Source organism: Lemur catta, chromosome 1 (genome assembly GCF_020740605.2).
Source record: "Lemur catta isolate mLemCat1 chromosome 1, mLemCat1.pri, whole genome shotgun sequence".
NCBI classification, from domain to species: domain Eukaryota; kingdom Metazoa; phylum Chordata; class Mammalia; order Primates; family Lemuridae; genus Lemur; species Lemur catta.
The window spans coordinates 205,046,875-205,061,880 of record NC_059128.1 but is presented as its reverse complement, the minus strand read 5'-3'; the positions used below and the strand labels follow the sequence as shown (position 1 = coordinate 205,061,880).

Sequence of the window (15,006 nt, the reverse complement as noted above, 5' to 3'; positions counted from 1 at the left end):
CAGTGGCTGAAGTTTACAGACTGAATCATGGTGAGGATGCAGGAGTCCCCATGGAGAATTCATCCAAGGAGGAAGAGGGTTGGGATGGGAATGTGATCAGTTTGAGGGATGACCCAAAAGATCCCAGCAAATCAACTGCAGCAACCCTGAGTTCAACAGTGACTTACTACACAAGCTGTGGTAGAAAAGTCAGTGCTGGAAAGCTTGGGTTAGCTCTAACTTAACTACAAAGGGACAGCAACCCCGAGCAAGTCACTTAACTGCTCTGTGCTTCAGTCTTTGTAAGCCCAGGGAGTTTGAGCTAGATCTATGTCATCCAATACAGTTAGCCACCAGCCACAGACACTGTTGACCACTTGAAATGTGTGGCTAGTGCGATTGAGGAGAAACTGAATTTTTAATTTTATTTAATTTTAATGAATTTAAATTTAAAATTAAAAACCAGAACAGTATAAAATATTTTTCATTTATTTTTTATTCCCCCTTTCTTTTTCTCCCTTCCCCATCTCCCATTCAAGTCCTGTTTCAGTTGGGGAATCAAACGTTTTTCTTTTAAACACAACTTAATAACTTTGATAGGACTATATTTCACTTCAACCATTGAAAATTTTGTGTCCGTATGGAGATGTGCTAGAAGTGTAAAATACACATTGTATTTCAAAGACAGTATGGAAAAGACCAAACTATCTCATTAATAATTTTTTGTATTGATTACATGTTTAAATGATAATATTTTGGATATATTAGGTTAACACATTGACTGCCTCACTAGAAAAAATTTTTTTCCCTTGGGGCCACAGTGTTTTATTACTAAAATAGAATAAAAACTGTGTTTTTATTTAAAAAAATTTTTTTCCTGCTATTTTCATCCTTCAGAAGAATAAAAACTTTGAAAACAAAATGATCCTTTCTGATTTAGTGAAAAATTTGTTATTTTTTATTGTTTTCTGTGCATGAGTTATATGCTACTCGAAAAATAGTTCACACAGCTCCCAAGCTGCAGAGATTTGAGTTACATATGCTTCATGAGGCCCCGGGCTCAAAACTAGCATGAGTTGAATACAACTCACAGGGCAGTTAATGTGTTAAATAAAATATATCATTAAAATTAGTTTCACCTGTTTCTTTTTAACTTTTTAAAATGTGGCTACTAGAAAATTTTAAATTATGTATATGGCTTACATTGTACTCCATTAGATAGTGATGGGCTAGATGATCTCAACTGCATCTTGCAACAGTGAAGCCTGTTGTTCTAGGTAGCTTTTGTGAAGGTTCAGCTCTGAGTGGCTTTGAGCATAAACTTTCAAAGTAGAGAGTGTTAATTACAATCTCTACTTGCTAGCTGTGTGATTTTGGGCAAATTACTTAACCTTACTGGGCCTCAGTTTCCTCATCTGAGGCAAAGAGAGAAACACATCTACTTGATGGGGTTGTTGTAAGGGTTAAGTGGAATAGTATGTGTAGGGTGCCAGGCAAAGTGCCTATGACAGTGTGAAATAAGTTCTCCCCAACTTTCCCATTTCTCTGATTGTGATTTTTTAATACCCATGAGGACCAAAAGAGGCAAAAATGCCAAGAGGGGTTTAGCACATGCACCAGTTCTTAGGAAGAACCAAGGTGAGAAGTGGTTTAGGCGGCCACAGGAAGCATGTGGCTTTGTCAACGTGAACCAGCCGTGTTCACCTCCATCCTTGACTCGATCCAGACGCCCCCTTTCTAGTCCTGCAAATCATCTTGCTCCCTCCCTTCACTGCTCCCCCTTTGCTCTCACGGTCTTCCTGATTAGTTGTATTCCAGGCTTTTGTAGCTTGCTGCTGTCAAGAAGTCAAATTGCTGAAAGACAAAATTTAGATCATTTGGAAAAGAAGACACATTCCTACTTCCTTCCTGGGTGTTGTTGTGAATCATGGAGGTTTCTACGATGCAGGTGAGAAAAAATGGTTTGTAGCAGGCACCAACTTCATCTTACTGTATAAAGGCTCCCCACGTCCTCCCTGCCACCTCAACCCTCAGCAGAGAGCCCCAGACAGAATGATGAGAAATAAAAAGGGCAAGAGATGGAGCATTTGTTTTAGGAATTGGGCCAACCCCAAGTGTTCAGGATAACAGATGTATAACATGCTATTAATATATTTTATTTAATCGTTATTTATTCATGGCAAATTTTAGTTTTATTTAATCAATAAGTGATTATTCATAGTGACGAAGAGAATAAGTTCTGGGGTCAGAAAAGCCTGGGTTTGAAAGTTAGTCAAAATACTTACTATGTGTATTCTTGGATAAGTTACTTAACCTCTCAGAGCCTCAGTTTCTTCATCTGATAGTTGCATCTATTAATAACATTGTCTACTTAACAGGACTGTCGGAAGAATTAAACGAGGCAATGCATGGCACCTGGGGCATTGTGAGAAATGGTAGTTAAGGAATGATTACTCAATAAATGGTAGTTATTAGTGTTGTCATATTTATTTCTTCAAAGTTATTCCATTATTATTATTTAACCAACTTGAAATTAGTCCCCCCTTTTTTTGGAAGCAGCTTTTCATCTCTTGTCCAATTTCTGTGAGGGTTACTTTATTTCTTTGTTATCTGTGTAATCTACTTACTTTGACAGCTAAAGCGTAGAAATTAAAATATAAATCAGTAAAGAAAATACTCTCACTTGTGACTTGCAATTCTAAATATGACCTTATCCCAGAGGGTCATATTTCAGTCATGCTGCCCTGTGGTCACTGAAGTGGGACTCTTCTGTGGGTCCCATAAGAGTCAACTAAAGCAACTGCAGACCTCAGCCCTCTTGGCAAGAATAGAGATGCTCAGAAGACCCTGATGAAATTGGCACTAAGGTTTTCCCTCTAGAAAACAGGGAGAGATAACCAAAGGGATTTTTAAGAAAACCTAAATGTTTAGCCACTTTTTGGTTTTTCTTTTTAACACCAGCCAATCCACTATAGCTTCCTGGGAAGAAAAAGCCAAAGGAATAATCATCCCTTGTGGATTGATGCATCATCTGCTCCATGGGCTGTGGAGTATCTGTGGGCAGTGCCTGGGCTGCCTCACTGTTGCCCAAGGTTCATGCTTTGGGAGCTATCCTGGAAGCTAGGAAACCTCCCTTTGATCTGGTATTAATTGCTTTCCAGAAATGCTTCCTGATGTACAGGAATGCAGCATACAGGAATGCCAGCAGGTGCTTGAACCCTGGGCCTGCTGCTCCCTTAACTTGAGGGAAGCTGCGGATGTCAAGCAGGACAGATAGAGCTATTTTGTGACTTGACCAGGTTCCCATGACCCCTTGCATATACCTTTATTCCTGCATGTGCCCCACATAATTATTCCTTTATAGCTCTGTCACCAGCAGGAATATGAATGCCCCTGGCAGGGCCACCGTGTTGCAAACTTCGGGGGTCCACCAGGCACATAGTAGCTGGTGTGCCTGGTGCCTCCTGGGGGTGGCAGTGCATGGCCTGAGTAGCCCTCTGTAGCTGCTCTGCTGGGGATGGGGTGAAATCGGTGGTTAGGAGATTGGCCCTGTTCATCTTTTATCCTGGCATCAAGTACATGGTAGGTGCTCAACAAATATTTATGAATGAATGACACTGGATTTCCTACTTATTTTGAATTGACTTGATCCATCTTCTTAATCTGTGGATCTTTTTATCTAGACAGTTGTCCTATTATTATGAGATTCTTCCCTTCCACCTAGGAAGGTGCTTCACTTTTAATAGTTTATGTTAATGATGTTTCTTTGCATCCAGCTAAACTCCTGGAGAGGTGAGTGCACAGTATTCAGGCTGCTCCATGCTGCCAGGAACTTGCTGGCAGAGGTGGTTAGGTCTAGGGGGCTGCTTTGGTCCATGCTTGACCCAGTTTGATGCTTGATAATAACTCAGTGATTTTTCTGGCCTCATTTTTGATCTCACAGATTTGGCTCCAGAGAAGAAATCAAGCGTATAGATTCAGAATATACCATCAATGAGTTTGGGTCACAGCTGCAGCACACCCAACCAGAAACAGATACACAGTACGTACACAAAGTGGGAATAAATTCAACCCATTTTCCTAATTTGGAGTGTGGAGACTGAAGAGCGAGACTGTGGGTGCCTTATCTGTTGCGGATTCTTCTGGTTTCTTGAATTCATACTTCACTGTAGAGAAATTGACTCTGGTGCCAGGTGGGAAAGCCCACTACTTGTGCCCTCACCTCTGAGTTTTGCCAGTTCTGAGCACAAACAGTTCTGAGCACTCAACTATGTGTCAGGCTGCGGGTGGCCTTTGGGATTTTCACTTCCTACTGGTTCTTTCCCCTCAGGCTGTAGGCCCTGTGTTCTGGGGGAAATTAGAAGCCACATCTTCCTTAAAGTTCTGAAAAAATCGAGCTCCCCAGACTTAGGTTCACCTGATCTGCTTCTTGAGTGTTAGAGAGGAACATAAAGACATGAAGACAATCCTTTTCTCTCGAAAAAGCCTGGCTTTCAGACTGTTGTGTTGCTGCAGATCCCAAACTCATGTATTTGGATGTCAGAGACTGAATATTGATATTCTATTGCAAAAATCCTATCTCCGCTTCTCCCTGCTTAGATGCTCCAGAAAGCTGTATGTCTCAGTCCTACTGGAGAGAAGATCACACATGTGGAGAAGCGAAAGAGGAGAGCCCATCAAGGTAGTTCAGCAATGCTACCCTGTAATACCAGAATTCATGTCGAGGCAAGAGGCCCAACAAACCCTCGGCCTCCCAGAGGCGAGATGCGCGATGGAGTCCAAGTGTTAGCATGCGAGGGTGGGGCTCTCTCCCAAGCGACCAGTGCTGTTGCCCTACACCGGCCCTCAGTTACCTCCCCCATGCATGGAAGTGGTGGTCTAGACGCACAACAGGACACATGCCAGGTCTGGGAAACAAGCTTCCTGAAGAGTGAGTAGAAATAATTTGCAGTTGTTAATAAAGGACTGTTACAGGCCATACTATAAACATAATTTGGAAAAGGGTAAATAGATCTTTGCCTTGGCTCTTTGGAATCTAGTCCAGGCCTACGACTTATAGGATTTCTTTTGCTGCCTCCCACCCTTTTTTTTCAAAACATGTCAGGGAAATACAGCCTAGATATTTCAGCTTGGATAAACCAGATGTGGTAACCCATGAAGGTGCTGATGGTTTTTGCCCATGTAGCTGCAAAGTGAGGCAAGTGATTGTGTGCTCTAGAAATAACCATGGTGTAGCATGTCCTTAAAGGGAGGGCTGTTTCCTTGCTGCCAAAGTGTTAATGGATGTCTGATAATTTAACCTTGCCCATATTGGTAGATAGTTTGCTTCAATTTATGATTAATAATTCATAATTATAATTAATAATTAATATTCAGTTAGAATATTGGCTTTAATTTATGATTGATTGCTGGCATGTACAGCAAATTTGATTTTCTAGTCTATTTACTCTTTCTCAGATCATTTAAAGTGGGAAAGTTGATGGGTACTACACTTTTTATCATCTTTGTGGGTATGTGAATGCATCAGGCTTTCAGTAAAAGAAGGCAGAAAATAAGAATAATTACTTTAATATTTTGGGAAAATTTCTTTCTTTCACCTAAATGGCAGAAATTGACTCTTTCAGAGACAAGTGAAAGAAACTCAACTCCATCTAGCTTCAGCAAAAAGTGTATTTATTGGCTCGTAACAGGGCAGCGTATCCAGGAGTGGGTTGGCTTTAGGCACAGCTGGATCTAGAGGTTCACACTTTGTCATTCAGGCAACTTTTCTCTTCTTCTTTTTTTTCTTTTTGAGACAGGGCCTCACTCTATTGCCCCTGCTAGAGTGCAGTGGCATCATCATAGCTCACTGCAACCTCAAACTCCTGGGCTCAGAGTGATCCTCCTGCCTCAGCCTCTTGAGTAGATGGGACTATAGGCACACGCCACCATGCCCAGCTAATTTTTCTATTTTTTTATAGAGACAGAGTCTCAGTCTTGCTCAGGCTGGTCTTGAACTCCTGGCCAAGTGATCCTTCTCCCTCAGCCTCCCAGAGTGCTAGGATTACAGGTGTGAGCCACTGTGCCAGGCCAGGCAACTTTTCTCTCTCCTTGTCTCTCCGTTTTGTCTCTCCTTGTCTGTTCTACAGGCAAGTTTCCCCCCAACTACCGCTTTTTTTTTTTTTACTTAACTAAGAGAAATTTATTGGCTTACAGTTCTGGAGGCTGGAAATCCAATATCAAGGTGAGGGCAGAGCTGGTTTCCTCTGGAAGCCATAATAGAAGGATCTATTCCAGGCCTCTGTTCTTGGCTTGCAAATGGCCATCGTCTGGTGACTTCCCATGGTCTTATCTGCACGCGCATGTATCCTTTCTTCTACTTTCTCTCTCTCTCTCTTTTTCTCGTAAAATGTATGACTCAATACTTTCTCTTTTTATAGGGACACCAGTGGTGTTATATTAGGAATTGACCAAATAGCCTCATTTTAAGTTACTCATCTATTTAAAAACCTTATGTGCAAATACAGTGGTAGACAAGATGGGTGACAATAGCCCTGAACCAAATTCTCTAGTTTAGCAGCCGTGAGAGAAAGTAAAAGGTTTCGTTTCCAATATCCTTACATTACCCTCAGAGAAAACTCCCATTTGCTCCGTTTGGGTCATGTGTTCACCCTTGAACTAGCACCTGAGCTAGAGGGACGGTACATGTGAACTGGACAGTCTGGGGAAAGTACTCACCCCGGTGGTGGGGACGGCAGAGCACTGCAACTGAGAGGGTCCCAGCTGCAGTGCTCTGGGAGGAGTTTCCCTGAAGGAATCAGAGGAAGAGGGGTGGGAAAATGGGACTGGCAGATAAAAGTCATAGTTATCACAGTCTTACAAATGGTCTCACAAAATGGGTCCCTTTCTCTCATTTTACCAGGTCCTGACTTTTCTTCTGGAACTGGCTGGGTTTCTCAGGCTTCAGGAAGCTTCCTTTCATCATTTCCCTCCTCTAGTGTCTTCTGGCATTTATTTGTAGGCCAGTACCACTAATTTAAAAATTAACCACATACCACATTGTATTCTTTTGAATTAACAAAATTACTTAAAATTGTATCAATGATTTGATGATGCACTTGGCCACAAAAAATGACAACAAAGTTAAGAAAAATAAAATCACATTTTTAAAAAGGAGGGTGTTGGCCAGGCATGGTGGTGCATGCCTGTAATCCTAGCTCTTTGGGAGGCCAAAGCAGAAGGCTTGCTTGAAACCAGGAATTCGAGACCAGCCTAGGCAATAGAGAGACCTCATTTCTACAAAAAATAATAAAAAGAACTTAGCCAGGCGTGGTGGCGCACACCTATAGTCCCAGCTATTTGGGAGGCTGAGGCAGGAGGATAACTTGAGCCCAGGAGTTTGAGGTTGCTGTGAGCTATGATGACACCATTGTACTCTGGCCTGGGCCATGGAGCAAGATCCTATTCCCCCCCCCCCCAAAAAAAAAAGAAAAAAAAAGAAAAAAAGAAAAAGAGGGTTTGCTCAGCAACCTGTAGAAAGTAAGCATTTAATAATGTCTATTGATTTGAGTTGTGTTTTATTGTTTACCAAAGGTGGCTAGTTCCTGTAGGGCCTGATCCTGTACTCTCTGACCGTCCCAGAGGGCCCGAAGCACTGGCCAGCCCATCCGGCTTATGTGCTGAATGCTTGAGGAATAACATAGAGGCCTGTTGCCTGTAGACCATCTGCTTCGGCATAAACTTTTCCATTGCTCATACAACTTACTTCTGTTACAATTTAATAAAACAGCATGAGGCAGGGATACCAATAGTAAAGTCTCCCTGTTTCTAGACTTTTACTGACCCATGCTGCTGAGGAAGATACATTCTTTGCAGTGCTAAGCCTGGGACACCTTGTTGTGCTGATTGGTATAACAGATAAACAGAAGGTTTAGAAGTGAGAGATTTTTAACTGAATTACATAAGAAGAGGCATTGGTTGACAGGGGAGGGGCCATTCAGAAGGGAAGTCTGAAATCTTTTGTTAGGGTCAGTGGACAAGAGAGAGAAGAGAGATTGGGAGTACCAATGGCACTATGAGAGACTGTAGGCAAAGAGAAATGTAATAAGAATTCTTAGGGCGCATGCTCCAGACTGTATACTGTGATATTCTCCCTCACCCCTCCCCAACTCTGTTAGAACCCACTTGCCAAAAGTAACAGGAGGCCAGGAGAGGTGGCTCACACTGGTAATCCTAGCACTCTGGGAGGCTGAGGCGGGAGGATCACTTGCGGTCAGGATTTCAAGACCAGCCTGAGCAAGAGCAAAACCCCATCTCTACTAAAAATAGAAAAAATTAGCTGGGCGTAGTGGTAAACACCTGTAGTCCCAGCTACTCAAGAGGCTGAGGCAGGAGGATCACTTGAGCCCAGGAGTTTGAGGTTGCTGTGAGCTAGGCTGATACCACAGCGCTCTAGCCTGGGTGACAGAGCAAGACTCTATCTCAAAAAAAAAAAAAAAAAAAAATAAGTAAAATAAAATAAAAAATAACAGGAAACACAAGTGTTTAGAGCAAAAAAAGAAAGGGAATTTGTAGCCTCTGTAACTGAATATTATCAGGTAGTTTGATTAGCTTGATTCAGTTATAGTTTGATCTAGAATCTCAAGCAATGTGGTCAGAATTTGATTTCTGTTCAGTTTTTGACTCTGCCTCCTGTTACGTTGGTTTCATTCTTTGCTATTAGGAAAAGATCTCTGATGTTCAGAGCTTCAGTCTCAGTTTCAACTCCAATGGAAAAAGAAAGTGTATCTCTCTTCCAATAATCCCAGAAAAAGTTCCTTTGTGTCTCATTGGCTCTGATTCAGTCACATGTCCACCCCTGAATCACATACGTGACCAAGAGAACATGCTGCTTTTTGATTGGCCAGGCCTGAGTCATGTGCTTCACCCCAGACAGATGTAGGACAAGAACGGAAAGGGAAGGAAGGCTGGTGCCAGAAGAAGGTTGGTATAGGCCAAAGGGAGAGTAGCAACTGGCCAGTTAAAACAAAATACATTAGGAGTCCTTTTTTTCGGTTTTTTGTTTGTTTGTTTGTTTGTTTAGAGACAGGGTTTTTTCTCTGTCACCCAGGCTAGAGTGCAGTGGTGTGATCATAGCTCACTGCAGCCTAGAACTCCTGGGCTCAAGTGATCCTCCTGTTTCAGCCTCCCAAGTAGTTGGGACTACAGGTGCATGCCACTATGCCAGGATAATTAAAAAAAAAATGGTTTTATAAGATATGGGATCTCTATGTTGCCCAGGCTGGTCTTGAACTCCTAGTCTCAAGTGATCCCATCCTCTTGGCCTCCCAAAGTGCTGGGATTACAACTGTGAGCCACTGCACACGGCCCACGTTAAGAGACCTTAATAGGCCGGGCGCGGTGGCTCATGCCTGTAATCCTAGCACTCTGGGAGGCCGAGGCGGGTGGATCGCTCGAGGTCAGGAGTTCAAGACCAGCCTGAGCAAGAGCGAGACCCTGTCTCTACTAAAAATAGAAAGAAGTTATATGGACATCTAAAAATATATATAGAAAAAAAAAATTAGCCGGGCATGGTGGCACATGCCTGTAGTCCCAGCTACTCGGGAGGCTGAAGCAGAAGGATTGCTTGAGCCCAGGAGTTTGAGGTTGCTGTGAGCTAGGCTGACGCCACGGCACTCTGGCCAGGGTGATAGAGCGAGACTCTGTCTCAAAAAAAAAAAAAAAAAGAGACCTTAATAAAAGTTTGCATTTATTGTTTCAGCCTTTTGAAGTTGGATTTGTTTCCTTTTTTATGTGACACTATATTGAGACCTAAGGAAACATAAGTTTATCCTGGTTACAAATATCTGTCTTTGTTGAATGGTCTTGATTTTACACAGTTCTTCCGTAAATCCCTATAATAATCCCATGAAGTGTGTGACTTTTCTCATTTTGCAGATGAGGGAGCTAAGGTACAGAGAGGTTGAATAACTAACCCTACACTGCACAGTTAGTAACTGGAGGAAGCAGCATTCAAACCCAGGCTTTGCATTTTCCGCTCTTCCCTGTGAGAGAGAAGGTGCAACTAAAGCAGTTTCAGTGTGAATAGGAAGGGGGCAGAGATTCAAGAGACAGTTCAGAGGAATTATCAGCAGACTGCAGTGACTCATGGCTGTGGGTGGAGGTGGTGGCGGTGAAGGAGACACACATGACTCAGCTTCCAGCTTGGGTGACTGATGGGGTGGGTGCTGCTGCCATTAATTAAGATAGAGCACACAGGCGGAGCTGCCTCGCTGCCTCGCAGGAACCTCCCCCATCCCACTTCAGTCCCTGAGCCAGGCCTGTTAGGGGCTGAGCAATAACCAGCCCTCTCTCTCCACATCTGGTGAGGCTCCTTCTAGATCTGGGATCTCGTGGTCTAGCTGGATCTAGCGTCCACGTGGTCTAGGGCTCTAGCATTTATGTCTTCTCCGAGTTCCTCCAGGACCCAAGTTCTTTGCTGCCAGGAATTTGGACCCAGGTTTGGTGTCCCTGGGAGTGAGTCCTGACGCTTAGGTAGCCTGAGTTTCAGCACACAGTAAACTGTCTCAGTTTCCCCTCCTTACTCTCAGCATATCAGTGTGGCTTGAGGACTGGTCCAATGGTTGGGCCCCTGTGTCCTCCTCAAATCTTGCAATCTCCCTCTGTCTGGCTTCCTGGCATGTTGGTCAGGGCTGTACCTCACAAAGGCAAATATCTCTTGGTGATGAGCTATTGTCTTGATTCCTGATTATTTTGGCCCCAGGTTGGATGCCCCAAAGCATTGCTCTGCTAGACTGTTGCATGGCTGGGGGCCACTGACCTTGCCTCTTCCCAGCCTCTTAGACCCTGCTTCCCCAGCTTGGGTGGCTTTGCCGTAGTTATCTGGTCTCCTCTTGTTACCCTTGTTGCCCAAACTCTTTCCCACCTCAGAGCCTTTATACCATCTCTGCCCCCTGCCTGCAATGCTCTGCTCCCAGGCTTGGGTCTTTTCCTTGCCATTTGGGTGCCAGCTTATGTGCCAGGTTCCTATTTAATGTTGCCTGCCCTCTTTCCATTTCTTTCTATGCCATCACCCCATCTCTCCTCACCACATGAATCTCTTTGGATTTATTTTGTGTCCTTGTTTCGTATCCATCTCCTCACTAGAATGAAAGCTCCTGAAAGGCAGGGCGGGCCCCATTATGTTCACTGTTCTATTTAAGGGCTTAGAAGAGTACCTGCTACCCAGCAGGTGCTCAACTGACTATTTATGGAATGTGCCGAATGATCTGGATGGCTGAGACCACATCATGTCTGGTCTAACCCAAGGGAGAGAAGATAGGATGGATTTTGTGCAGGCTGAATTGGAGGGCTGTCCACTTGGAGCTGTCCAGTTCCCTTTGCTGGAATTTTCCACTTTGTCTCTCTCCTAGATTCAGCTTAGGAGACATCTCTCAAGACTATTCTCTCGCCCTAACCCCCAAAGCCATACCAGGTATCCCTTCGTCTTTGCCCTGGTAAAACCTCTTTCCAATCTTTAATTATTCACTTGTCATATACCATTGTACATTTATTTGTTTGCTTACCTCTCTTTCTTTCCAGTTCGATCGTGAGCCTTTGCTGGCAGGAATTCTGTGAGTGTTGTTGTTGTTGTTGTCATCTCTGGTGTCTAGTACAGAGTTACAGTTCAATTACACAATTGTTATTGTGGGGATATACAAGTTGAGTGCATTAATAAACTAGATGTGTGAGTCTGGTATACACGACACAGGTCAGGCTTAGTGATGCAATAATAAAACTAATTGATTTAGCAGCCATTTATCCCAAAAGTATGTCACTGAAGAAAGAAGTCTTTGAAACTTTGGCTAGTCATTTGCAAAAGAGCTCATGTCATCATTTTTGTGTCGTATTTCTAAGTTCATCTGAGCCATCCTCCTGAGTCACACGCCTGTGTTTACTAGGCTGGAAATCCAAAAAGTTTTGTATCCTGACCACTCAGGATAACTTCAGATTTGTGGTTCTGACATTTTCAGCTCTGGAATAACTCTATTTTCATCTAACCTGAGTTATAGTCATGAGCTCTTGTGAGACCAGCCGCATTAATCACAGAAGTGTCTGTACTGGGGATGGTGTTTACCTCATCCTGCCCGTGTCCAGATTCAGTGACGCATGACATGAGGGTTAACTCAGCCTCGTTCTATTCACTTTCAATTCACTGATGATTTTATTCCACACATCCCTTGGCCCACTGTGTTATCATAGATTTGAAATTCAAGGACACAATTCATTTGGTAAATTTATGTAATGCCTGAGATGAAATTTTAATTGTGAAAGAAAATTAGTTATGTATTCAACAGCCATTTATGAATTATGTGTTACATTCCAAGCGTGATGCTAGGAGCTGAGGACAAGGATGAGTAAGATGATGTCCTTGTCTTTGAGGATCTGATAGTCCAGGGTGATGCAAGTAAAAATTTGGGAAACATTAATTTAAAAGACAGTATTAATAATGTTCACTTGGTACCTGTTTGTACCGAGCTCTGTGCTTCATCCTGTGTTAGACAGAAGGACTACAGTGGAGAGCAAACAGATACAGTCCCATACTCCTGAGGCTGGCAAGCCAATGAGAAAAGTAGGAACTAAACAAAGTAATTACAGGTGAGGGAAGTCTCAGCAAGGAGCCTGAAGGGTATTATTGAATATAGGATAGAGTGGTTAAAAAGAGCAATAATTAACATTCTTTTAGCCCATATCATGAACCAAACATTGGGCTAAGGGCTTCACAATCATTATTGCACCTAAACAAAGCCAAGTAAGGAATATGCTAATGTGCCTTTTGCATTTCTTAGTGTTGGGCATAGCAATAGGGCATTTCCCAAATGAAATTGACCACAGGACGGTTTTCTCACAAAATATCCCTTCAGTTCTATGGCGGTTTCGGCAAGGCTGCCATGAAGCACGGGGAGCCAGTGAAGGGATGCTCCGATGGGGAAGGATAGGGGGAGGTTTAATTTTTCAAATGATAGAAAACATTTACTTTGAGATCCTGGTGATTCACAAATTGCTAGAAACTTTAGAAAGGGTTTAGGGATCCTCAGCTTTGCCAGTATATAAGAATTACGTTTACTTTTCAAAATACCTGCTTGTCAAATCTAAGTTTTCTGAAGAATAGTCTGAATTGTTTAAAAGGTGCAGATACCTAGGAAACTGGTAATACTGGTTGTCCCTGGAGAGGGGGACTAGGTGACTGGACATCAGGGACAGGAGGAAGACTCTTCACTGTAAAATGGCGAACTGTGGTTAAATATTACCTATTAAAAAATAAATGTGTAAATTTTTTTTTTTTTTTTGAGACAGGATCTTGCTTTTTCACTCAAGCTAGAGTGCCATGCAAAGATTATAGCTTACAGCAATGTCAAACTCCTGGGCTCGAACAATCCTCCTGCCTCAGCCTCCCAAGTGGCTGGGACTACAGGTGTGTGCCACCACAGCTGGCTAATTTTTTATTTTTTGTAGAGACAGGGTCTCATTATGTTGCCCAGGCTGGTCTCAAGCTCTTGGCCTCAAGCGATCCTCCAGCCTCTGCGTCCAAAAGCACTGGGATTGCAGGTATGAGCCACCATGTCCCGCCGAAATAAATGTGTAAATTAAAAAAACAAAACCCCAAAACCTCCATGAGTGATCCAGATATAGCCAGGATTGAGAACCACTGGTACAGTTAGTTAATGAATTAAAAACAAAATAATGTGAAACAAGTAATTAAAAGTTTCTATTTAAGGGGGGAGGATGAAAGGGGGGTGAGGGATGAAAAATTATCCAACAGGTACAATGTACACTATTTGGATGACAGAAACACTAAAAGCCCTGACTTCATCACTATACAATTCATCTGTGAAACAAAAACCCACTCGTACCCACCTAAATCTATTGAAATAAAATTTTGAAAAATGAACCAAAAAAGAAAGATGTGCTAGAATAGATTTGATCATTGGGATATTATTACCCTTAAAGAAAGCAACTTTCCGGTGATGGGGTAGAGAAGTCAGATCACAGGGGGTTAAGGAGACAGGAAAGGGATGAAGACGGTCAGCTGCTCTCCGGTGGCAGCTGCAAGGGGCCTGTCTAAACCCCGACCCCTCCACTTGTGAACTCTGGGACCTGGCGAAGTTTCTCAGTTCCCCAGGTTCCTCATGTAACACAGAATGATGTTATCTGCCTTGGAGGGTGGTTGGGGAAATAAAATGAAAGAGTAAATGAAGATTATGAACACACACACACACACACACACAGTGTTTAGCATAGTGCCTGGTGCAACGTGAGCAGGTAAGATAGAAGGCGTGGATGTTTTTGAAAGGAGAAGATGGAAGTTATAGCTGAAGACCTGTAGATGGAGGGAAGGGAGGGGAGGAAAAGTGCAGAAACTATTTTTTGGCTAGGGGCAGAACACTTTGCTCTGGGAGAGAAGGAAGGAGAGGATGGGCAGGTGCAGAGACTGTGTGACAAAACGAACATTTTGGGAGAGAGGAAGGGGGCTGAAGAGTTTGGGTAAGAAACCTTACTCCTCTGCAAAGAAAGTGGCAAGGCTGAAACTATAGTACATAAAATGTTTCGAATATTCATAGTATTTGATGAACAGAAACAATATTTTTAGGCTAAAATAAATTGGTGCCAGTCCTTGTATTTGGATAACAATGCATTCAACTTGTCTGCTGTGTCACCTTCCTGCTCCTCTACTTTTTGCTTCATTACCTTTGGCACAAATAGCTTCAAGGTGCATTTATTCATTCAAGTCTTTTGTTTTGAGCCTACTGTGGGCAGATACTAAAAGACTAGGGAGGTTGACACATTGGTGATGGTACAGGATTGTGGGGTTGTGGGGAAGAAAAGTACAGCTTACCTCTTCATGTATATAAACTTAGACATGCAGAGAAGCCTGGATGTTTCCAGAGCAGAGATTGTGTGGTTTTTCTGTGCACAGTTGTAACCTACTTATTCCCCCCAAATGAACCGATTGAGATGAAACTATGGATTCACTTAAGTAGACATGTTTCATTTGGCTCAAGAAAGATG

General features: G+C 42.9%; 1 protein-coding gene across 1 annotated transcript in view; it reads left to right on the top strand.

The window, feature by feature from the left end:
* The first annotated feature begins 3,821 nt into the window (after window positions 1-3,821).
* Window positions 3,822-15,006, top strand: part of KCNMB3 (potassium calcium-activated channel subfamily M regulatory beta subunit 3) — a 31,865-nt gene continuing 20,680 nt past the window's right edge. The window contains exons 1-2 of the mRNA XM_045539712.1: window positions 3,822-4,021; window positions 4,579-4,660. Coding sequence (XP_045395668.1) covers window positions 3,973-4,021; window positions 4,579-4,660 — 131 coding nt within the window. The 5' untranslated portion in view covers window positions 3,822-3,972. The remainder of the gene's footprint in view (window positions 4,022-4,578; window positions 4,661-15,006) is intronic.